Here is a 25856-nt window from a genome sequence, read left to right on the forward strand (position 1 = left end):
CATGTCATCTAGGGCAATACACCTAGGAAAGAATCTTCTGGCATGCCAGAATTGAAGGAGTTGAAAAATTGAAGGAGTAACACCTGTTTAGATGTTCATCTACAATGAGAATCAGCTGTGGCTGGTTAAACTGCATTTTTAGATTTAAAATATGTTTCAATAAAATATTGCTGTTGAATTTTGCTGTCTTTTTAAGTTTTGCATTGTGTTATTGTTTTGGCCATAAGTTTAACAGTTTTGAAAACAGTATGTAAGCACATGCAAAATGTCCTGTACGTACAAAGATTTTTGGCAGTTGTTGTGTCTGAGTGAGAAAATAATTCATGAAATTTGAGAGATGTAGTCATTGAATGCATTTTGTGCCAAAACAATGATAACTGATCCTCAGTTTAGCCCACATAGACTTCTGTTGTGCTCACTGTGTGAGGAGTTTTGCAAAAGTGACCTAAGTATTGAGAAATGTGTCCTAGCGTCTGTAAAAAACTGTAACTTTCGTAGGGCAGTTTGTGAAGAGTGAAGTTTGCACAGAAATCAAACGTATTAAAACCAAAGTGGAAACAGTGACAAACTGCTTCCTCCAGTGACAAATTAATTCTCAAATACAAGTTGTAAGAATTAGTCAGAAATTGCTTTGAGATTCTGATAAAGTTAGGAAGAATTTTCCACACTGGATACAAGATGAGTAAGCTGCTGTTTGACTTAATCATGAATTTCCCAGCAGGAAAGATAAAATTACTCTATACTGCAGTCAGGATAGGGCATATCTGATGTTATGTGTGTAACAAAGAATTTTAGGGAATTTTGTCTCCCCAGTCTCCCTGACACTGATGCAATGTGTCTTGCATAAAGTAAAGAAAATGCCAAAGAAGAAAATGCCAGCAGAGAAACAAGGAATCTGTGGACACAGAGGGTCCTCTGTTAGACTCATGAATCTTCCAAGATCACGTTACAACAAGCCGAGCTTCAGTAAGTAAATGGAGATATTGTTGCACTGTGAATGTCTCTGTTGTTTTTCTGTGTTTTCACAAATGAAGTCGATGGACACTGGTTGCTTGCTCGGTTTTATAACGGGGTGAGGAAAGTGCATCTGGTCTCCAAAAGAACTGATGGAATTTCTCTCTAGCAGAACAATGCCATCTTGTCAGTGGTAAGATATATGATCAGTTCCTGGGTGTTAGTACAGGACTGGCATTAAAACTGCAGGATACAGTCAAGTGCCTTTTTCCTTAGGACTTTGTCAAATTTGAACGGACACTTCCCTTTTGTCACTGGAAAATTCATTCTTTTTTAACAAGCTGTAGTAAAAAGGCCAACATTGTCACATCAGCCTCACGAACATTTGTCACGCCACTAATTGCTCTGTGATTTATTCTAGTAAACACCCGAGTCCAGTTAATCTCAGTGTCCTTGAAATCCTTCAAGGCCAGCTGATGAATGTGGTTCCTGCACATTCTTAGACTTGAACAGGAAGTACCCTTATTAAATGAAACTGATAGCGATCACAGCGTGGCTTCATGAAATGTAAGTGAACCGCACAAACGTTTGAACATTTCTGTTAGGTTTGGCAGCACTTAGCTTGGATTTCAAATGGACTTTGTTGCTGGGAAACACACACCATTTGTCAAGAGAATCAAGCTGGAATGAGACCAGTATTAGTCCAGTGAAATTTTAATAGCAGCCTTTTAAGTCTGATATGTGTATAAACCTCCAGGAGAGAGAAAAAAGAAGACAGAGGGGGGTGTAATCCTTGCTTGCTTTTTCTGCAGCATGACTGGAATTTCAATGCTTGTTTTCTTCACTGGAGTGTGTTGTTTGTCTTTCAGAGCATTCCTTCTTGGATATCCTCTATCTTTTCTGCTTCAACCTAATGGACCTTTCAAATAACCTTTGACCTACACTGGATTAAAAGACAACTTGCTGCACGTAGCTGCTTTTTCTCACTTGCCCTTAACCAAAAACATATTGTTCTTGTTCCTATTAAACATTTCTGTGGGTCCCAAGAGCACAAGGAGGATGTGATTACTTGCTTTTAAAGCCTCCCACAGATTCACTGTTCTTGCTGTGATTTGTTATTTAATGTAGGGGATGCATCCCAAAAGAGTTCATCACCTTAAACTGACTCAGAAATGATTCCTACATCCATTCCTTTAGTGTGACAGGACAACTTTCTTTCAGTTTCTAGAAAATCACATGCTTATCTGGGAGTATCCCACATTTCCAGACTGTGCCACACAGACACCACACACATACACAAAAATCTAACTGAAAGTGAAATCTGGGAAATTCCAGTTTTTAATATTGGCTTCTTTTGTGCCATAACATGTTCTTAATCAACAATCCAAAATGGGCACATTCCTTTTCTCTGATGTTAAGATGATAATGAATCAAAAGCAAACGAACAAAAAAAAAACCCCAATCCCAATACATAAACCATATGATACATATTTAATTTCTGAATGAATCAATTTGGTGTAAAAATTCAACCAGAAGGGACAAAAAATGGTCCAGTTTTGGTCTTTAAACATTTGGTCTAAATTATGAAAACACAGAGCAACAGAGCCGATGGTGCGTGGGTGTGAATCTATGTGCTGGTGACCTTAAGATGTGTCTGTGCATGTGTATGTGTGGGCAAAACGACGGCTAACAGCCAACAACCAAAAAAATCTTCACTCTTCAGCTGATTTAGAGGGTTTGGGTAATTTTTTTGTTGTTTTAGTAGTAAAATGTAACTGTATATGCAACAGTGAAGTCGCATATACAGTATTTTAATTCATCCTTTATTTTTGCACATTTTCCATTCTTTTAAAGTGTAAAACTTTCCAAAAATAATCACATTTATGCTTTTTCAGGGGGTTTTCCCACAGTTCTAAAGAAAAGACAGGATGTCTAAATTTACAGACTTATGGAAAGAGGAAGTGTAAATGACCTAAACAGATTTTTTTTTTATTATTTGTCTAAAAGTCAACGGTCTAAATCCATTTTTATGTGTTTTTATGAATATAATATCATGAATTAAAGTTTTCACAGCAAATATCAAATTGTGTTAAATGGACAAAAATATTATTTAAAGCTATTAATGTCTGTAAATACCTCACTCAAGACCTACAATAGTTAACAGTGCAAACATCAGACTGTGTAACATAGCCTGACTCATGAAAAACAGAAATATCGCCCCCCGCATGCAAATTACTAACTGTGCAGTGAAAGTGGGAAGAGAGAGAGAGCAAGAGAGGGAGAGAGAGATAGGACTCTGCTTGTACTTATTCACGACAGCTCGGAGCTGCACAGTCCAACAGGGGAAGCTGAGCAGAGGAGTAACAAATGACTGAGGGGTCATTGTTGAGTAAGGCAACTCAAATGAGTCAAAGTAGATTATTTGTTCAGCTGTCAGTGGGGCTCCTTCTCATTGCGGCAGGTAAGATGCTCTCATTTTCATTGCTAAAATGACGGTCTTCGAGATTTATAATGCATATTTGGTGTAATTTTGTCATATGATGTCTTTTTCTCAGTGGCCAAGACTTGTTTTTATTTATTTTTGTTATTTATTTATTTATTATTTTATTTTCATTACCCACAAGGTCTATACGGATCAAGCATAAATGTGAAGCCATATTCGTGTTAGAGAAAGAGTCATTGGCGTGATTAGTAAAACAACAGCAGCTAAAGCTGTGACATGCCCCAGGTGCAGGACTTAATTTAACCAGAAGGGTGCGATAGATTGCCGTGTGTAAAAGAGAGAGAAAATAAAAGAAATGAAAAACAAATGGTGGATAGTTTCCCAGATTTTGTGAAAGAATGTGTAAAAGTACCCAGGGAGAAAAGAGGTGAAATCTGAACCAAATCTTTTCCCCTCAAATGAACACTTATTATGTGAAATCCAGTCTTCTTAGATGTGAGTTAAGGCTATTTATGCAACAGCAATTTCAACTTGCTGGCACTGGCTGTGACTCTGAATGTTCATTAGTGGTTTATTGGATTGATGTAGTTAAATGTATAGCCAGCTGTGTGTTGTTCTTTCCTTTCACTTTCCATTAAGTATATTTTTTTTTAAATATGTCTTTTTTTGGAATTGGGAGAACATGGAGGAATACTGCAATAAGGCTTCAGATTAATCAATAATTTCTTTCTATTAAAAGGTTTGATTTGTACAACAACTTCTTTTCCCCTTTAAAGGTGTTGTCTTCGTAAGGGTTCATTGTTCACCGTGAGGTCATGGACTGTAACCTCATCAACCTCTTGCTTTCACTGTTATCATTTAGGGAAGTGTGGCTGTGTAAAAAAACACTCTTTGGCATTATGATAATCTTGTTTCTACGCGAGTCCTCCTGAATAACAATGTGGGGGGTACGGTGAAAGACAAATCCTTTAAAAAAGCTCTTTTCTGCTTAACAGGAAAATATATCAAAACAAGGGCTTGATAAAAGAAAAGTCTTATCTGGTGAGAATATTCACTGACATATTTTTTGTTCAGTTAGTGCACTGACTAAAAAAAGGGGGGAGATTATCAAACTCATTGTCAAAAGAATGACTCACCATGGGAAAGGAATGTACACAGGCAAATGAAGTCAGCTTCCAGGAAAAATATGTGTTGTTTAATGATTTATTTTATCCATGGTGAGCAAGCAAGCAAACGGTGGAGGGAAGAAACTCAAATACAGGTATTAGTGAGCAAAGCAAAGAAACACACAGGAGGAGGTGGTAGATCCCCCCAAATTGCTAATTTGCTTGTTTGACTTCATCTGCCTTTTTTATTGTATTTTGTTGTTTAGTGAGACATTTAATATGCTTTTTTACTTGTGTTTTTTTAAGGTCTTAATGTCTTACAGAAAGTTATTTTACTACAGCAAAAATCTGTAAAACACTACAGGTCCATAGGGTGACTAGTTTTCCACTTCCCTCCAACAAAGAGGGAGAGTCCATACACTTCCTTTTCTGATTTCTTAATTTGTGCATCCTTGATGAGTCTCCTTACATTGTTCACTTAGTCTTTCGCACAAGAGATAGGACAGGAGAAGGAACAAGGAGAGAGGAGAGGAGGAAACAGGAGTTTAACAAACAAAAAACCCATTCAACCTTCATTTTAAAGCAATGTCAATTAAACAGATGAATTGTAAGTCGACTTGTTAGCTTTGTTTATTTGCATCAACAAGGCGATTCCCAAAGAGCTAATAGCTGAAAACTTGGTATATATCTGCACAGTGTCCACTGTGGCCTGAGCGATGCATTTGGCTTCAGTTGACCTGTGTCTCATCAGAAATTGTCTCAGTGGAAGGCTGGCTGTCAACAAACCATTCTTCAGGAAGGGAAATGGATAGAAAAGACTGAGGTGTGCCAAATTACACAAGAAATGGACTGAAATAGTGCCAACAGGTGTTATGAAGTGCAAATAGTCATACGTATTGAAGAGGGCATCTGAAAGGTACAACAGTATGGTGGAGGTTTTGTCGTGGTATAGGACTACGTTTCAGTCTTTGGTGTTGGTAACTTTGTCAAAAGTGATTGAATTACAAATGCAGAAAAGTACCATCTTGCAGTACCACCTGGAAAGCATCTGATTGGCCTAAAACTCTTCCTAAAAACACTACTGAAGTCCTCTTCACTGTTCTGCATGCGCAACATTTCTATCAGTGAAACTACGCTGTGAGTAACTGTGATGGGCTGCGGCTAGGCTGTTGGCATGTTGGTTTGCTGGAGCCTTACGTGTCCATGAGAGCATCATCTCTAACCTGGTTGTTCTTGTCAAAAATCTGACTGCACAGAGGTGCTGAGATGACCAGTACATGTGCTGTTCTTGCAGTAGCTAAAATAGCTCTGCAGCTGTTTCAGCAGGGCATTGCCTGACCCAACACAACCAGAGGAATGCAGGACTTTCTAGATCAGAAGCATATCCAGACACATCCTATTACACATATTAGCCTGATTGTATATACATATGTCGTAGTGTTGGTCTATAAAATATGCTTAAAACACAAACTTGCATTTCCTTTTTGACTAGTATATTTGGTTTGATTTGTCGATCCTACATTTTAGTTTTACTACAAAACAAAAACAATGTGAAGCATCTAAATATATATAATATTTCTATGCTGCAGGTGTAGGTGCCTCATGTCCCATTGAGTTGAGCCCCTCCAGTGTTGTGGTGCGGTATGGAGACCCAGTTTCAGTCAACTGCACCGCAACAGTGAGCCATGATGGAATGGGTTGGGAGGCTTCAGTTGGAGGGATAGGGATTACAGAGGTCAACCATTTGCCCTGGAATGTGGAGAGTTTAACAGAATGGGGCATCTCTGCTGTTTGCTTTATTAACGCTAATGAGCAGTGCCAGAAAAATCTGAACATCGTTGTTTACAGTAAGTCCTGGTTGTTGTGCGTATATTATCACAATTATATTATGATAACTCTAATAACTCTGGTATCTAATAACTCCTTTCTTTTTCTCAGCATTTCCAGAAAAAATCCAAATCAACTCCACCGCTGACTCCAATGGTATGATGGTAGAAGGGGAGGAATATAACATTACTTGTGAAATCCCCAAAATAGCACCAGTCCAAAATCTTACTGTAAAGTGGTACAATGGAGACAGAATCATTGAATCAGATGTCTTAGAAATCATTGAACCAAATAACTTAAAAAATACTAAACAACCAGTGAAACTTTTATCTACCTTCCCGTTTACACCAACTCGAAACGACAGCGGTGCCAGGTTCAGATGTGAGGCACAGATGGACCTGAGCCCAGTAGGACCACATTTGAATGTATCGTCACAGGAGCTTACTATTACAGTTGTCTGTAAGTTTGAGCTTATTTGTTTGTAATTCACATAAAATACAATTCTGTCTCAGATAGTATTTGTGACTATTATGTTTACCTGGCAAGATGGTATATGTCTGAAAGAAGGATAAAACATTACATTGTAACAAATGGTTGGTGCTTTTGCTTCTTTTCAGTTGGACCAGATGTACAGTGTTCCAATATTATTGAGCTAATGGAAAATGAATCTTTGGAGGAGAATTGCAATATAGCAGGAAATCCCACCCCCTCGGTTAAATGGCTGAAAGATGGACAACCCTTCAACTCAACCACTCCGATGAGAAGGGAAAATGCAGGGATGTACACACTTGAAGCTAATGGCTCACTCTCTGTCCAAAAGAACATCCAGGTTCATGTGTTATGTGAGTGTCACATCCACTTTTATGACAAACTAACAAAACTAATACTACATTTGAACATTATACATTTAAAAATAGCAGAAATTGCTGGATGCACAAAGTGGAAGAAGTGCTCAAGTCCTAACTGAGAGTAGCTGTCACTGTTTTAATCAAATGACTCAAACTTACAACACAGTACGCAGGTTTAAAGGTTTTAATTAACAGAGTCTTGGGAAACAAGAGCATTGAATTTCAAAGGAAGCCTGGCTACTTAATCAGGTGAAAGTCTCCGGACTGTCACTTTATCTGTTCACATGCTGGGATGAAACACAGGTGAATATTCAAGAATGATCTCTTAAAATGTTTCTCTTAGTTCTGGTTAGTGTCAGTCAGGCCAAACTGCGACTGGAGCAGTATCTCTGTCTTCCAGCAGATAAATTCCTTTGAAGGACAAAAACTCAGTGTCATACTCAGCTGTGTGGGAGGATATTGTGGACATAAATGCAGGAGGCAGGACCTTGACTCGAAGCAAAACTTTTAATGCTGACTAGACCAAAGAAAACACAGAAAGACCAAAGTTCAGGAAAAACAAGGAAACCATGCCAGACAATCCAAAAGCCATAAATAATTGGGAAATAAATATTCTCAGGGCATTACAGAGCTGGAAGACAAACAACTATGAGGGTCAAAGCAACAAAGAACAAGGAGAGACTCAGACAATATACAATGTAATACAAGAAGGTGAAGAGGGTTAACATGACAAAAGGGAAAGGGAGTAGGACAGGACAGTGTAGGAAGGCAAAAAAAAGACAAAGCAGAAAGATGACATGAATGGAAACTACAAGGGAACTAACTAAAGGACAAGCTGAGAGTAACAAAGTTAAGAACAGAAGACTCAAACAGCAAGACTGAAATATAAACCATGAAGAGCCTATATAAAGCAGAAGATAAACAAGAATTGTAAATACAAGGGAAGAATAACAAAAAACTCAAAACCAAGGGTCCCAAACCCAGGGAGGACCACACTGAGTGTTTGTCCTTTTCCTTTGTCCTTTCCTTTTCAGACGGACCAGAGTTGAACTGCCCAAGCATTTACATGGCAGAGGAACATACTCCTCACAATCTCACCTGTACTGTTGATGGCTTTCCTGAACCTGTCATGGTCTGGTACAGAGATGATGAGGTGGTGGAACTTCCAAAGACGTTGACGAGACTTGATGCAGGACATTACTTGATCACAGCTTCAAACAATCAGTCAAACGTTAACGCCACTGTGGAAATTATTGTTCACTGTAAGTCTTTCAGACACACGTCAAGCGAGAGTGATTACATACGTATATTTTACTCCTTTTTGTCTTAAATGAAATTATTGTCTTTAGATCAGCCATCAGAGATATTTGAGCTTCAAGACCTTGAAGTCCACATTGGTTCCACTGTGGAGCTGAAGTGCTCCTCCAGTGGAAACCCACGACCAACGTATACCTGGAATTATTACCAGACTGACAATGTGATGGAGGAAAATGAAGATGGAGTATCCCGTTTGGAGATTCACAGCGCTACTGCATACAACATGGGTACCTACACGTGCCATGCATGGAACAACAAGGGAAGAATTTCCAGAACAATCAAAGTGACAGTTATAGGTAGGTGAACTGCAGTACACAGTATGCAACATAATCGATCTACCAATTATAGCCTGCTTAGATAATGTCCTGGAAAGAGTGATAAAGTATCATGGATTGTGTGTAATATGAGAGCATTAATAAAAACCAGCTGATCCGCACGTTTTTTGGCTTTTGAGTCTAAATCGAGAAGTATCGATTTACAGCTTCTCACCATTACCACTACTGATGTGTTGTTCAAACCAAATGGGGAAGAAGGGTGATGTAAGTGACTTTAAATGAAGCATGGTTATTGGTTCAGTTTTCGAGAATTTTTAAAAACTGCTGATTGACTTGCTGATAAAAAATATATATACCTCAGTTCAGATCACATTTTACCTTATATTAAGAGTAATTTGGCTAAGTAAATGTGACACATTTAACTGATATGTGTTGCAGGTGCAGTCCACCCCAAATAATTCTTTGAGCTAGGGAGGGGTGTATCCTTCCTGGGATCTTTTCCTGTTGCCTCCAAAGAAACAGCTTAAAGACCTTTCCTTTCATTTCACTACAGTGCTGGATGTGGAAATCTTGCATTATTGTAATGAAGGAATGTAGATTTGGACTGAAATAACATTTCTCACTCCCACCCTTCCTTCTGCAGGTGCTGAGCAAGAATGCCCACTTGAAATAACTCCAAATCCAATGGTGCTTGAGTACAGAAGCAGAGCGCAGGGTGCAACGTGCAGCTCAACATCCGCCATCTCCACAAATGTCAAGAGAATGTACTGGGAGGGTGTAGAATCTGATAATATGACTTGGTTTACTAACACCAATGAAGACTGGGGGATGACGCCAGTTTGCACTGCAACATTTCAAGGAATAGGAAAATGCCAAAAATCATTGAACTTTACTCTTTACAGTAAGTATTCTCAACCCGAGCTGGCAAAAATACAGACATCCTGTACTTGAGTAGAACTACACATCCTTGTGTTAAAAAATACTCTGGTAAAAGTACTGTTTTAAACTTCTTTACTAAAGTAAATGGGAAAAGGTACAGACTCAGAATGTACTCAAAGTAAGAACGTATTGAGTAGTACCTTGTGCTATATTAATGTAATAAAATTGTAGTATATGGGAATAGAATATTTTCAGTCTTCAGTTATTTCAGTCTAAATTTTATTCTAATGATTGTTCTCAGCATGACTCAGTAATGAGCATAGGAAAAAATGATTTTTTGAAAGAGCTCTATCTTCTGTTTCCTACATTGTAGAGGATAACTTTGCCTCCACACATAAACAGGAAACACAGTCAGAGGTTAAAGAGAGATTCAGCAAAACACCTGCCCACTTTATCCACTATTAGTATGCCTTTTGTGTATTACAGTTTAGGATCAAATTGATTTAATGTTTAAAAGCACAAAGTGATGTGAAATAATATCTCAACTTGAATGTGTTAAACCAAACGTAACAAGGTTGTTTTGAAAACATAAGGAATGGAAAGTATAGACAGCTGTCAGAAAAATACTCAGTATTGAACACTCAAGCAAAGTACAGATACCTGAGAATTATTTGTGCTTTGTTACTTTCCACCTCTATTCACAACAATTTTCATACTTTTGCTGCCTTCAAATTTGAATCTTAAATTGTGTTACTCTGCTCTTTCCTCTCCCAACAACTCTCCACTGTAGAAAAACCAGACAGTGTTTCCATTTACCACGTGCGTCGCTTGAGCTCTGTGGAAGAGGGCAAAGAGTTCCAGCTGCGGTGTGACATTGTCAGCATCGCTCCAGCACAAAACGTCACTGTGTTGTGGTACAAAAATCAAGGTGAGGAGCTTTTCTGTAAACATTATAGACGTACTGTGTGAGACTTGCAATACAACACAATACAGTGCTTTGAGAGTCTTTCTAGTGTCCAGCAGTGGACAACGCCACTGGATGCAAAAGAAAGATTGATCATAGAAAGAGAAAATTACGCTACCTTCACCTCCACCATATATAATAATGATGATTTAAATCAAAAGGATCCAATTTGAGTTCATCAATCTATAAGACATCTTGCCTCTGATTTTCAGTCCAGTTCTCATGTAATTTGAAGACGACTTCTGATGAGGCTTCAGCGAACATTAAATGGATGATAAACCTGTAAATGTTAGTTAAACCAACCAGTGCACTTATATAGAAAAAACAAAGTGCCTTAAGATCTAATTAAAAAGTGATTCTTGTATAGGTTTTCTGCTATGTGTACACACAACACTAGTTCATCCCTTCAGTTAGGTGTCTTTAATATGGTTGAGTGGTTCATCAGCTAGTGTTAAGATGTTTAACAAAGTGGTCATATTACAATGAGTTGACTGAAAATGAGTGAAAAAAGTAGCCAATAGCAAAAGAAAAAGCCTTTAAAAGACCTTCACAAAGCCTGTAGTAGAACTATTGTTCAAGACCGCTTTAAAACTCATTGCTTCTTATAAACTAAATATAAAGAAATAAGGAGTGGCTCAAGATCTTCTCACAGTACTGTAAGTTATGCTTAACTTCTGTTGTGTCTCCCGCTCATACATAAACAAGTAGAAATGTCAGCTTTTGTCTTTTTATTTTCTTATTTTCTGTCAGACATACTGAAAGAAACTGGCTGTCAGCTTGAAAACAACAAAACCTGCAAACTCAGTGATGTCAGATCCCCGGTAAATGTTTCTGCCACGATTAATGTCAACCTGCAAAGGAAAGACGACGAAGTGGTGTTCAGATGTGAGGCTCGGCTAAACCTGAGATTAAATCCTCTTCCGACTACAACATCCAGCACCCTTAAGATCACTGTCCTGTGTAAGATCCCACTTCATATTCACTTTTCCCTATTAGGGGAAGCTACCATTCCTTTTGTTATGTTGAACATATACTGTTACTCTCTTAAGTGTTTATGTTAAAAGTAGTGAAATGTTCAGACAAAGATGTAAAGATATTTAAAAGTACACCATTTGACTCTTTGCTCTGAACATCAGATTTCTAAAATTTGTCTTTCTATTGTGTCACTGTCATATCAGTTTATGAAAGATTTCCTTATATAGTCAACTGCTCCAGGCATAGCACATCTTTAAAGTCAAACAATAATCTTGCTAGTGCATATAGATTACAGCATGTAATTAAAAGACTAAATCCATCATTATCTATAACAATATGAAGGTAAAGATAATGTAATTACAAAACAGAGACACCCTGCTTTAACCTTGTTGCAGATATTTGTGCTATTCACTCTTTCCATTTAAATTTACTATTCTTAACATTGGTGTACGGATGAGTTTTAAACAGCATATTTGTTTATTTTGGGTGGTATTGCTTGAATACTCAGTGTTTGACATTATTCTGTTTACCTTTGTGTCACAACAGATAAGCCCAAAATTAATACCACAAAGCTTCCAAAAGAAATCCCCGTGTTCAGAGGCTACTCTGAGGAGCTTGTTTGTGAAGCAGAAGGTTACCCAATCCCAAAGATCCAGTGGCACTACAACCCAGAGTCCCATGTGAATGTGTCTAAAGGAAAACTCACTGTGTCTGAGCCGGGCATCTACAACTGCACTGCCAGCAATGACGTTGGTTCTGCATCACATGTGGTTGAAGTGATTTTAAAAGGTAACACACTTTTAACACACAGATTTTTCACCTTATGCACCTTTTCTGTACATTTTTACATGTATGTGTTTCTGGATGAACTTAAAGCCAAACAATCAGAGGGTTCCACTGCTGTTAGCCAAGACAATAAAAATATAAGACTGCCCTAGATGTTTTATTAAAAAGTCACGGCTCTTTACATGAGGAGTACAGTGGATTCACGAGGGCAGTGGAAACAACTAGGTAACAAGAAAAATGGTGAACTAGGTAGGGAAAGTAAAAATTGAGTGAGTTCCATTTCTAGGTTCTTATCTGTGACTAAAGAACCTAACATTCTTAAATATAACACAGAAGGGGAGAAGGCTATGAAAATACTACAACAAAATTTACAAAATAAACCCTAGGCAGAATACTAATAGAAATGAAAAGGAGCTGAAATAAATACTAAGGAATATAAAAATCAAATATAAGCAATAAACTTGGAAAAAAAAACTTCAGTTTCAATTCAATTCAGTTCAAATTTATTTATACAGCGCTAAATCACAACAACAGTCGCCTTAAGGCACTTTGTATTGTAAGGTAGACCCTACAATAATACATACAGAGAAAAAAAAAACAATCATATAACCCCATATGAGCAAGCACTTTGGTGACAGTGGGAAGGAAAAACTCCCTTTTAACAGGAAGAGGTCTCCAGGTGACCCCAGGTCCATTATTGTCATGACAACAATGCTTTTTATTAAATCCTTCAACATGCAGACTGGAGGGACTTAGCACTGTTTCTGATTAGTAGTACTTCCTGATTCACAGCCATCCATCCTCTTAAAGGGCCTGTTTTTTTGAAGTCACATCTTGAAGTCATTCACTGAACATCTGCCTCTATTTTGGCTGTTTCCAAAATAGAGGCATATCTGACTCTAAAAAAGAGGAAACTGCACACTCATATGGCAGTGACTTATCAGTCACAAGCGCTATGTCCTACAAAATTTCCTATTTTATGTAAGCATAATTTGCAAAATATCCCCCCTGTAAATAAAACTGTATTAAATAAAACTTGAAACTACTAACTGAGATTATAAAATCTACAATGTCGAAGGTATATATGCACCAGCTTCACTTTTAAACCAATGGGGTTATGTCTGTCTTACAGTCATGGTAAAAAGAAATGCTCTCTTTAAATACAGTATAAATACAGTCTATGGATTTTGCAGTATGCACTGGTTCACTGCTGCTGGTGACATTAGGGAATGGGTAATGATTTGTGCATGTGATGTTTCTAACACCATCATAGTAACATAATAACCATAACAATAACCATAATACACTTGTTACAGTTTTCTTTCTGTTTCTGTTGCTGAAAACATTACTTTGAATGGACATTTAAGGAATTCTAAAGCATTAAATCTTATTGATATTTTATTATTTTATTTCCAGCCCCACAATTTCTGGGTGAATATGATCTATAACTTCTCACCTAAAATGCTTTCAAACTTCACCGGTATTACTACTACTGCACATCTTTACTTATACTTTAGCTTTTATTTTGTATGTGTATTTGCTGACCTCTTTAAATAGTAGAGTTACATATAGAGTAAAAATGTTACATTTCTATTGTTGCACACTGAAGTGTTTCCTGTTTGACTGTCTTCATTGCAGAGGACTACCTACCTCTCATCGCTGGATTTGTGGCTCTTGCAGTTGTAGCCATCACCATTGTCTTCCTCTTAATCTACTCAGTCTACTACAAGAACACCAAAATGCGCCACTACAACTTTAAAAACCCCAAATTTAGCGAGCACAATGGGAATGTAGCTCACAGCAACGGCGACCTGCAGTTCCCTATGACCAGACTTTCAACGCAGTACATCTCTGCGTAGTAAAGAACAGACTGCTGAGCAATCTGAATTGGCTGCAGTTAACAGTGTTTTTAAAGTATGATTACCACTTCGACAAAGATCTATTCATTCAAATATCACGCAACCTTCTACTGCATATCGATTTTCCAATACATCATAATCAAAGGTGTAGTCCTATTTGTCTAAGTAACATTGTGCATCGGTCACGACAAAAGCTTTTTCACTGCAGAAGCAAATTTACATTATTCAACTACAACTGAGCAATAGTGATCAATGCCAGCCTGACCTTAGTAATATAAAACTCATCTCTCTAATCCCTTTCACCAGTTCTTACATGCTGCTTACAGCTCTTTCCTTTCTGGATGTGTCTTCTTAATTTTCCATACTGTCTGTTTGATAGTTGCCCGCTCTCTCTCAAACTTGCCTCTCTCCCTCATGTAATCTGTGGTGAATTTTGCACCACTTTTCACACATTTAATCTCAGGGTTATGAACATATCTGACTGCTAGTTTCTGAAGCCCTAATTTGCCCTTGCCGTGTAATTATTGAAATGAATGTAATTATTGTAATGTATGTAATTTGGGGCATGGTTAGATCACCCAAAGCTTTCTTTCCCATGAGCACATTTTAGTGAACGCATCATCACGGTAATTTGCTCTGGTGCTTTCAGTCACAAAACTGACACTCTGTCTCTTCGGTAAACTCTAGCAGAGCCTTTCTGACCTCAAAAGAAGGTTTTGTGATGGCACAGGTCGTTACTAAATCTGGCCCTAGATGTCAAGATGACATTGTTGACCAATTACTTTGTTGTCTTTTAACTAAAACTCTTAAAGTGACAGCTATATTTTGAATGATTAAGCTAAGTGGATGTTTTATTTCCTGTCTTGGAGAAACAAAATGTTGGGCATGACTCTGGACTACACCTCTGATTATAATAGTGTTTCATCCTTAAGAGAGTAATGCTAGGTGCAACCACAGTTCCATGAGTCTAATCATTTAAAGAAAAAAATAGCATCAACCATACTTGATTTAAATTTGACAGGGTCTCTCCATGTTCCCCTCTTCCTTCCATGAAAGTTTTGTTCTCACCACTCCACTCACAAAACTGTAATTTCACTGTGAATCCTAAACTTGAGCACTCATCAGCTTCACTCACAAACTAACGTGACATCATATCCACAATTATCACTGGTCATTAGAGCTATGTGAGCACACTGAATACTGTTTTTGTGTATCACTAATTCAATCTTTATTTACCAAACAACCCACAACATTTCAACAGTTTATTCTTTCAACTCGTAAATGAGGCTCAGTCAAATTTTGATCAAGGGGTTTTTTTGTAACTTGATTGCACCTACCATATTTACACAAGTGTGTATCTACTACTGGATTCTTGCCAGTTTTCACTGGATAGAAATATGTGAAGGAGTGATAAGTTTGCTTCTGACTTGAAAGTAGAACCTTTCCTAATTTAATGAGCACAAAGATATTTGATGTTTTTATTTTTTGTTTTTTTCATGGTTCTTTTTCCTTCTTAAGGTTTCAAATCAGTATGCTTCAAGCTGAAATTCAAAATATATATATATATATATCAATTACACCGTCTTGTCACCAGGTGCATTTCACAGGGAGATTTGGTACATAATTTTTTTTTTTTTTAAACATCTCTGCAGAGCTCAGCAGTGCACACACACACAGACACACATGCAGCAATTTCATTTTTTAACTTCCCTTTATCACAGTCATACATATCATATAAAAATGTCAGTCAAAATGTAGCCGTTAATGTGACTGTGTTATGTAATCAAAATGTGCAGAGATGCTCTAACAATGTACCAATCTCCATGTGAAATTTAACAGGTGAGGACCTACAAGCATTAAAGTACTTCAGTGTATACCATGTATTGAGCCAACTGTTGTTTCAGTCATAACTTCCTATAAGTCACTCTGCATTCCTTTCTACATATGTAGCCTTTTCTGTGCCTGGTTCTTTCTATGCCAAAATCTAAAAGGTCTCTCATTATGGGACAAATTGTCCTGTTCCACAGATGAGTGACCACAGGCACTGCTACCCCAGTGTCTATATGAGCTGTATGTAAATGCATATATATATATATATATATATATATATATATATTTATTTTTTTTTTTTCCTTTTAAGAAAACGTAAAGACTATTTAATGTATTATGAAAATGGACTGCATGGCGATATGATGGCATTGCAAATTATTGAAGGGTTAATGGAGTTCAAAGCCTTTTTGTGAAGGGTGAGGAGACCTTTATAACACATATGTATATACTGTTGTAAATATTTGTGACTGAGGAAAAAATAAGTATTTTCTTATTAAAATGATCACTTTTTAAACATGTTGTTGCTATTTATATGCATGTACAGCGAGTATGGCATATTGAAGAAAACTGATGGTTTCAGTTCAATTCAGTTTTATTTATATTGCACAAAATCATTACAACAGTCGCTGCAAGGCGCTTTATACCATAAAGTAAAGACCCTACAATAATACAATAATACCCCTTTCAAGCAAGCACTTGGCGACAGTGTGGAGAAAAAACGCCCTTTTAAGCAGAAGTAACCTCCAGCAGAACCAGACTCAGGGAGGTGCAGCCATCTGCTGCAACCAGTTGAGGGTGATGGGAGAAGGCTAGGAAAGGAAGGTGGAAAGTTCCAACAAAGGAAAACAGTAAATAGGGTTTTAAAACTCTTTACAAATAATTAAGAATGGCTGTTGAAAACTAAAGGAAAAAAAAGAAAACTAAAATCAAAAGAAAATTGATGGCTAAATACCAACATTAGCATGTCTTATTTAAATGATAATAATGTGATGAAATACTAACGTCTTGATGCATTCTCAATCATCCAGGAAAATAAATCTCCAAAAGTTGATTCTGTTCATCTGGACGTAGCGTTTTGTGGGAGAAACGTTTCGTCACTCATCCAAGTGACTTCTTCAGTCTCAGCTGACTGCAGGTTTCCCCAAATCCAACTTTACTCGTAACCCGGAAGCTCTCCCCACACACAGCCTTATGGGAACAGTAGTCTACCGCTACACTTATAAACAGTACATTTGCATAATTACTGAAGTCATTATGCAAATGTACTGTTCATAAGATTTGGGGAAACCTGCAGTCAGCTGCGACTGAAGAAGTCACTTGGATGAGTGACGAAACGTTTCTTCCACAAAACGCTACGTCCAGATGAACAGAATCAACTTTTGGTGATGAAATACTAAGTTCTGAATCGAAAAGGGAGTCCTACCCAGTACTAAACAAGGTGTACCTAATATACTGACCAGTGAGTCTAGTATGACTGTGACTAAAAAGATTACATTACTCCATACAAGCTACCCAACACGAATCCATCTACTTTTATCTAATCCACTTCAAAGATCTACTTTTTTCCTCTGCATTTATGTTTACTGACTCTCTGCATCAAAGAGCCACTTGTGTCACTTAATGCATCACTTTAAATGAACCTTTTCTTGTCTTTACACTAAATGTTGCTACTTTACATTTTAACTAACTGCATTGTCTTTGTCACTTTAAACTGTGATTTATTAGCACTGCTGCAGTGTTTTCTTAGTCAGGGGTAGTGAGTGCACTCAGTGTCTCTCTGTGCCCACTGTTGGGGGAGGGACAGTTTCCTCCCCGGTAACTGCTGGGAGCTGGGAGCGGCGTGCTGCTGTCAGCTGTAGCTTAGCTTAGCTTTCTCCTAAAAAAGTCAACAAGTCGCCGCTGGTTTACTTAGCAGCTGAGCTGAAGCGATATACACTCCAGCTCACTGTAAGAGAAAGGAAAGCCAAGGAAAAGGAGCGGCAGCTGTTGGAATAAGAGACTCAGAAAGTTTACTCTAATGGATTATTTGAGCTTTCTTCGTCTTCTTTCAGCCCTTTTGACAGTAGAGCTGTTATCGCTTTCTAACGGGGCAGAAACCAGTAAGTAAGAAACACTTGAGAGCTCATGTTTTCTTTGCTGTTGACATGGAAATAACAGAGGCTAAGGGTTCCATCCCTGCGTGCTTTGGAGTTTGCCTATAGCAAAAAGGGAGTGTTTAAAAAGTTGGGAAAGTGTGAATGAAGTTTTTAGTGAAATCCTTTATTTATCCAGGAAAAAGTTTCACTGAGTCTAGTTTTCAAGAGAGGCATGTACAGGAAGCCTATTCCTAAACGATTAAATGGGAGACAAAAAATGACAAAAGTGGGAAAATTAGTGACTTTTATTGTTGGGGTTATAAGGATCTTCTGTATATTTACATTTTCCCCCAACAATCTGTTTATTGTAGATGCATGGTTAAAAGATATATGTCTCAGGTGTCATAACATTGTACTTTGTAATACGTGGAAATGAACTGAGTTGAATGTGACGCATTTAACTGATATGTGTTGTTGGTATAGTCCTCCTCAAAGAATGGTGGGCAGCAAGTGCAGACTTCCCTGTGGGAGGGGTGTATCCTTCCTGAGTGTTTTCCTGTTGCCTACACAGGAACAGCTTAAAGAGCTTTCCTTTCATTGCTATTTCACTACAGCGCTGGATGTGGAAATCTTGCATTATTATATATAATGGAGGAATGTTGACTTGGACTTTTACTACCACTCATCTTTCTGCATGTGCTAAGCAAGAATGCCCATTTGAAATAACTCCAAACCCAATGGTGACTGAATACAGAAGCAGGGTGCAACATGCAGCTCAACAGCCACAATCTCCACAAATGTCTAGAGAATATACTGGGAGGGCGTAGAATCTGATAATATAACTTGGTTTGCTAACACCAATGATGACTGGGTGGTAACGCTAGTTTGCACTGCAATATTTCCAAAACTACGAAAATGCAATAAATCATCGAAATGCACTCTTTACACTTTTACCACCTTCAAACTTGAATGTCAACTTTTGTTACTGTGCTTTCTTTCTGTTACTGTGATTCCCTCTCCCAACAACTCTTTACTGTAGAAAAACCAATCAGTGTTTCCATCAATCACGTGGATAACGTTACCTCCATGGAAGAGGGCAAAGAGTTCCAGCTGCGGTGTGACATTGTCAACATTGCACCGGGAAAAAAACCCACTGTTTTGTGGTACAAAAATCAAGGTGAAGAACTTTTTTTGTAAATGTTATAGCTTACGCCAGGTTTCTTTGTCTGTATTATGCTGGGGGAGTGAGAAATGGGTACAGACGAACGTGAAAATGCAAGACATAAGGCAAAAACTGAGTTTATACAATTCCAAGTTTAATTATTATATCCATATTTGTTAGGACCTCTTTAATTCTTCAATACAACCCAAACTTTCTTGGGGAAGCTTGTAGTTTCTTTAAATAGTCTTGAGAAATAGATCTCCAGGCTTCTTGAAAGACATTCAAAGCTCTTTTTTAAAATATTAGTAGCCTTTTGTTCTGTTCTTTGTCAAGATCCCACACTGCTTTGATAATGTTGAGGTTCGGGTTCTGGGGAGGCCAATCCATGACTGTTTCATTGTTTGTTTTTCTATCCAGGTATGCGTTTATTGTGTTGGCAGTGTGTTTGGGATCATTGTCATACTGAAAAATGAAGCATCTGCCAATCAGCCACTTTGCAGATGGTATTGCATAGTGGATGATGGTACTTTTCTGTGTTCATAATTCCATCAGTTTTGACAAGATTCCAAACACCACTGGCTGAAATGCAAACACTTACTGCATGTCTCTCCTGACCTTCTCCATGCATATAGATGAAGATTTGAACCCAAAATTTTTCATTTTGATTCATCAATCCATAAGACCTGTTGCCACTGATTTTCAGTTCAATTGCTATAATTTGGCAGCTGTTTTTGCATGTTGTCCTCCACTGGTCCAGTATTGCCTTACATTTCTTTAAAGACACACAGCACACCAAAGTCTCAAGATAGTGGTTCCCTGGGAATTACTTGATTGATGCAACAATTCTATTTTATGCCTGTAAAACTGTGTTATCTTTGGCATTTTTATGAAATAAAAATACAACAAAATTTGTGTTTGCAACAGGATGCTTGATTCTTGCAATGTTTTCTGTTATGTATAGACACAACACTGATTCATTACTTGAGTTAAGTATTAAGACATTTAGCAAGCAAAGAAAAAATTCCTCTGAAAATGGTTAGGTAGGAGTGGACTGAATAAGTGAAGGTAATAGCCAATATCCAAAGAAAAACCTTGGAAAGACCTCCAGAAAGTGTGGGGAACTATTGTTCGAGATCATTTTAAAATATTACAAGAAAGTCAGGCAAAATGTAAAGAAATAAGGTGTTGCTTGAGACTTTTTCACGGTACTGCAAGTCATGCTTCATTTCTGTTATGTCTCCGACTGATATGCAATCAGGTGGAAATGTCAGCTTTTGTCTTTTTGTTGTCTTATTTTCTGTCAGACATACTGAAAGAAACTGATTGTCAGCTTGAAAACAACAAAACCTGCAAATTCAGTGATGTCAGATCCCCGGTAAATGTTTCTACCACGATTAATGTCAATCTGCAAAGGAACGACAGCGGAGCGGAGTTCAGATGTGAGGCTCTGTTAGAAACGGGAGCAAACACCCCTCAAAATACAACATCCAGCACTCTTAAGATCACTGTCCTGTGTAAGATCCTATTTTCATATTCACTTTTCCCAATTAAGAGGAATCTACCATTCCTTTTGTTATGTTGAACATATACTGTTTTTAAGTGTTTATATTAAATGTCGTGAAATATTCAAATAAAGAGGTAAAGATATTTAAAAGTACACAATTTGAACAAAAAGTTCCACTTTGGGATTCTTTGCTCTGAATACCCAATTTCTAAAAAAATTTTCATGCTATTCATTCTTATATTCTCAATTGGATTCATCTCAGAGGTGTACAGATGGGTTTGAAAATATGCTATTCAAATTGTAACGCATTGTTTGTTTTTCATGGTATTGCTTGAATACTCATTGTCCTGACATTACTGTATTTACCTCTTTGTCACAACAGATAAGCCCAAAATTAATACCACAAAGCTTCCAAAAGAAATCCCCGTGTTCAGAGGCTACCCTGAGGAGCTTGTTTGTGAAGCAGATGGTAACCCAACCCCAAAGATCAAGTGGGGCTACAACCCAGAGTCTCATGTGAATGTGTCTAAAGGAAACCTCACTGTGTATGGGCCTGGCATCTACAACTGCACTGCCAGCAATGATGTTGGTTCTGCATCATATGAGGTTAAAGTGATTCTAAAAGGTAATACATTTCTGTACTACATGTTTCTGCAGAAACATAAAGCTGAAGTTCTGCAAAAGCATGAATATAAGGCTGTCCTAGACTGTATATAAAAGATGGACATGGCCAATGTGGCATTTCCCATGTAAATGGTAAATGGTACTTATGTATTGCTCTATTTGAGAACTTTTACTACAAGTCACCCAATCACACACACATTCATATGTCTGTCATATTTTGGAGTGTAACAGAACCAAATGGAATATGGATAAAACGACAGATAAACAATGAGCACAATCACACAGAACACAGTACAATTCAACAAAGGACAAATAAAAAGACACAACTCTTTAGATGAGAACCACGGAGGGTTCGTGAGGGCAATTGAAACAACTAGGTAACAAGAAATAGGTGAAGATAATCAAGGCCAACCAGACAAGAGGAAGTAAAAATAAAAACAAGATACTGAAGACAAACAGTTAATAAAATAAAAAAGGAAGTCACTGACTAACATACAGACAAGACCCTAACATACTTTGAACTAATGAACTATGAAATACTACAAAATAATATACAAAAAACTAACACCAAATAATAAGTGCAAATAACTCACAATTTTGGGTTCAAGACCAAGGATCATAACAACAATGACCTGGGTTAACACAGGTTCAGTATCTTGTCCATGAATCCTTCAACATGCAGACTAGAGAAGCTAGGGACAATTCTTAAAGCCATGCACTGTTTCCTTTTTAAACCCATGGAATATGACTGTCTTATTCATGGTAAAAAGAAAATCCACTCTCTTTAAGTTCTCAGATTTCTTCATCAGAAAGAAGAGTGGGCGAGAATTCCCCCCAAATCACTTGCAAACAATTATTTAACTTATTGCTGCTAAAAGTGGTTGTCCAAGCTACTGAATCATCATAAGTACTTGGTTTTTGTTGAATAAATAATGATGCTGGTGTTCATCTCGGGCTTAATTCGTTTTTAAGACCTTGTAAAGTCAAGGTGATATGATATGTAAAACCCTACAGCTTTCTTTTTACCATGACTGTATATTTAAGTATAATTGATGACTATGAGGGTCCCTTCATGCTCCAAAAACAACAGCTTCGGGAGGTGGTAGAGTGGTAAATGTGTAGCTAAAATATCTGCAGGAATTTAAAAAATTTCAATTTGCTGCTATAACTTTGCACTGTCCACGTTTTGCTGTGACACAACAAATTTCCCACATGTGGGACTAATAATCTTCTTATCTCTCTTATCTTTTAAATATGTTGGGGAGATCCGCCATGAAAATTTGAGGCTATGATCAAATACAGGATATATCCACAATAAGTTTGGAGTTCCTAATAAAGTGCTCAGTGACTCTATGATGCCCTATGTTAGTTTTCGTTCAGTTTCAGAAAACATTACATTGAATAGTAATTTCAATAGTAGTGCAGGAGGCTTCGAAGAACCTGGGCAGATCACCAGTTTCTCACAGGGAGACAGACAGCCATTCATACCCACACACCTGTGGACAGTTGCCAAGTTTAAGGAAATATAAATCATAAAATGGACAATTTAGAATTACCAATTAACCTAACCACACTAACTGCATGTTTCTGGGCTGTGGGGGGGAAGCTGGAGTACCTCGAGAGAACCCAAGCAAACACAGAAAAAACATCCCAACTCCACAAAGAAAGGAGTGTGTGGAGATGGTAAATCATAAAATTATATTCCACAAATCTCTCTGTAAATATAACCTATAGCCTGTCACGTAGAACACACTAGAAACTTAAGGGGTACTACTACTTTGCAATTGATCTTCCTGCCCCAATACTTGGTCATTTTAAAAAATAAATTAGAAGCTATCAATCTTTATTTTTATTTGCACTTTTTAATTTTGCATGTTTGTTTGTTGACCCCATTAAATTATAGAGTAAAAAGTTTACATTTGTATTGTTGCACATAGGAAATGAACACCCTTGCATTGTTTCCCGTTTCACTGTCTATATTGCAGAGGACTACCTCCCTCTCATCGCTGGATTTGTGGCTGTCACTGTGGTAGCTATCTCCACCATCTTCATCTTCATCTACTCAATCTACTACAAGAACACCAAGATGCGCCGCTACAGCCTTAAAAACCCCAAATTCAGCATGCACAATGGGAATGTAGCTCACAGCAATGGTGACCTGCAGTTCCCAATGACCCGACTATCAAAGCAGTACATCTGTATATAGCACAGAATAGACTGCTGAGCAATCTGAACGGTCTGCATCTCTCTGCCACCAGGGTTAACAGGTTTTTCTTGTTTTGTTTTTTATTGCTGTTGTTGTTGTTGTTGTTGTTTTTTTAAGTCTGAATACCGAGCCAAATACAAAGAAAGACTATTCTGTCCTCCAAACGTCAATCACCCTGTTATTCTCACATAGATTTCCCCTTACATTATAATCAGAGGTGTAGTCCTATTTGTATAAGTAGCGCATCGATCACAGGCACACAGCCTTTAGAGTTATTTGTTTTTAAGGCTATATCACCAAAGTGGCAAGTTTAAATTATTCAACTATAACCATAACATGCTGCTTACAGCTCTCTCCTCCCTGGATGTGTCTTCTTTGTTTTCCATGCTTTCCTGTTTGATAGGAACAGTCTCTCTTTAACATTGGTGCCATCTCTCTTCCTCACTTATTCTCCAGTGAACTTTAAATTCTATAGTTGTTACATTGTAGGCACACAGCTGTGTGCAGTGCTTTTGGTTTGTGCTGAAACTCTTCACCGAGTCTGCTCTAAATATGCAGAGTGAAGAGTCCCTTTCTACTCTGGTGTTTTTCTACACATCATACGTGTCATCTTTTCCACACAGATTTTAGGTTTATACTGTAGAGTAGTTTGGCCCTAGATAGCCCAGCTTTGATTACTTTTTTTTAACTTTCTTCCATGAAATATTGTTGACGTGACAACTGAATTTCGACCGATTAAGCTAACTGTGAATATGTTGTTTCCTCTCTGGTGGGAAAAAAAGAGGTGGGGACTATACCTGCAATTGTAAGTGTTTTATCCATAAGGCAGTAATACTAGGTGTAATCACAAATTTCCTTGATTTGAATAATTTAAAGAAAAAATAATGAAAACCATACTTGATTTAAATTTGGCAGGGTCTCTTTAAGGTCCTCTGCTTGTTAACATGTTCACCACTTCCATCATGGCTCCTGTTTTTAGATCCTTCAATGAAAGATCAGTTCTCACTACTCGACTCACAAAACTGTAATTTCACTGTGAATCCTAAACTTGAGCAAATATCAGCTACACTGACGAACTGATGTGACTTCATATCCATGATTAACACTGATAATTAGATCCGTGTCTCACGAGTCCAAGCCCAAAGGCTGAGCTAAGGTAAGGACTATGTGGAGTCACCACACAGCACATTGAATGCTTTTTTTGTGCCACCAAACAAAACACAAGACTTATCTCTCGGGGCCTTGCTTCATCCTTTTCCTATAAAGAAAGTAGTCAGAATGTGATTTACATTCAGTGATCTGAAAATAGCAGCCACACTGGAAGCAGTTTGGTTTTAAGGAAACAACAAAATAAAGTGAGGGTCAGAAACATTTAAATCAGGTTTTTGATTTATTTTTTTATTTTTATTGTAGCTTTTACTCTTTGTGACTGTTATTGCACCTGGTGTAGTTACACAAATGAGCAACCTCGGCTTGAGATGTACAAGTCTGTCTATACTACTGGATTCTTACCAGTTTTCACTGGATAGAAAGAAGTGAAGGAGCAATCCAACTCGAAGGTGAAAAATTTTCCCATTTTATTTTTTTATATCTGATGCATGGTTGGTTTCACTAATGTTGATGTTTCTGTTAACCTTAAGACTTCAGATCAGAACCGTATGGGATTTTTCACGTCTTTAGGACATTGTGAATCTCAGACTGCTGTCCTTTAAACTGTTAAACTCACGGGAAATGCAAAGCTTATATAAACTGCTTTTACTTATTGCCTGCCCTGCCAGCAGTGCACACACAGCAGTTTTCTTATTTAACCTCACTCTTCAACGCATATCATATTGAATGTCTATATGAATTGTATATTCAGGGTAATATTTGATGTAAATCCAAAAGTTTATATTTATTTATGAGAAACAGTAAAGGCTGAATAATTTAGTGTTGAAAATGGACTGCGCACTGGTTAGTAATGCAAATTATTGAAGGGTTAATGGAGTTCAAGTCCTTCATGTGAAGGCTGAGGAGAACTTTATGACACATTTGTATATACTGCTGTAAATATTTCTGACTGGGGCAAAAGTGTATTTTGTTATTAAAAATGTCGCTTTTTAAAACATGCTGTTCCTATTTATATGCATGGAAACATCCAAGTATTATAGTGTAATAAAGACAACTGAGGAGTTCAAGAAAGGACAATTTGGATATGTAGTTTTAAACCTTTTTTACAAGTA

At 37.5% G+C, this 25856-nt stretch overlaps 1 protein-coding gene across 2 annotated transcripts; it reads left to right on the top strand.

Annotated features, from left to right (window-relative positions):
- Positions 1 to 3258: 3258 nt before the first annotated feature.
- LOC146671876 (hemicentin-1-like) lies at positions 3259 to 25739 on the top strand. 2 transcript variants are annotated; one of them, XM_085404268.1, is made up of 14 exons: positions 3259 to 3415; positions 6093 to 6350; positions 6442 to 6789; positions 6948 to 7172; positions 8213 to 8440; positions 8528 to 8791; positions 9414 to 9671; positions 10440 to 10577; positions 11364 to 11573; positions 12135 to 12377; positions 19178 to 19315; positions 20605 to 20814; positions 21187 to 21429; positions 23414 to 25739. In XM_085404268.1, the coding sequence occupies exons 1-14, from the start codon at positions 3322 to 3324 to the stop codon at positions 23632 to 23634; spliced, it is 3078 nt and encodes a 1025-aa protein (XP_085260394.1). In that variant the 5' UTR covers positions 3259 to 3321; the 3' UTR covers positions 23635 to 25739. The 2 variants fall into 2 exon arrangements, with proteins under 2 accessions (XP_085260394.1, XP_085260395.1); XM_085404269.1 differs by lacking the exons at positions 19178 to 19315; positions 20605 to 20814; positions 21187 to 21429; positions 23414 to 25739 and adding an exon at positions 14013 to 18162.
- The last annotated feature ends 117 nt before the right edge of the window (positions 25740 to 25856 follow it).

This window comes from Rhamphochromis longiceps, linkage group LG4 (assembly GCF_057381845.1).
Source record: "Rhamphochromis longiceps isolate RC_006_pf linkage group LG4, R_longiceps_female_GT1.1, whole genome shotgun sequence".
In the NCBI taxonomy this organism is placed as follows: domain Eukaryota; kingdom Metazoa; phylum Chordata; class Actinopteri; order Cichliformes; family Cichlidae; genus Rhamphochromis; species Rhamphochromis longiceps.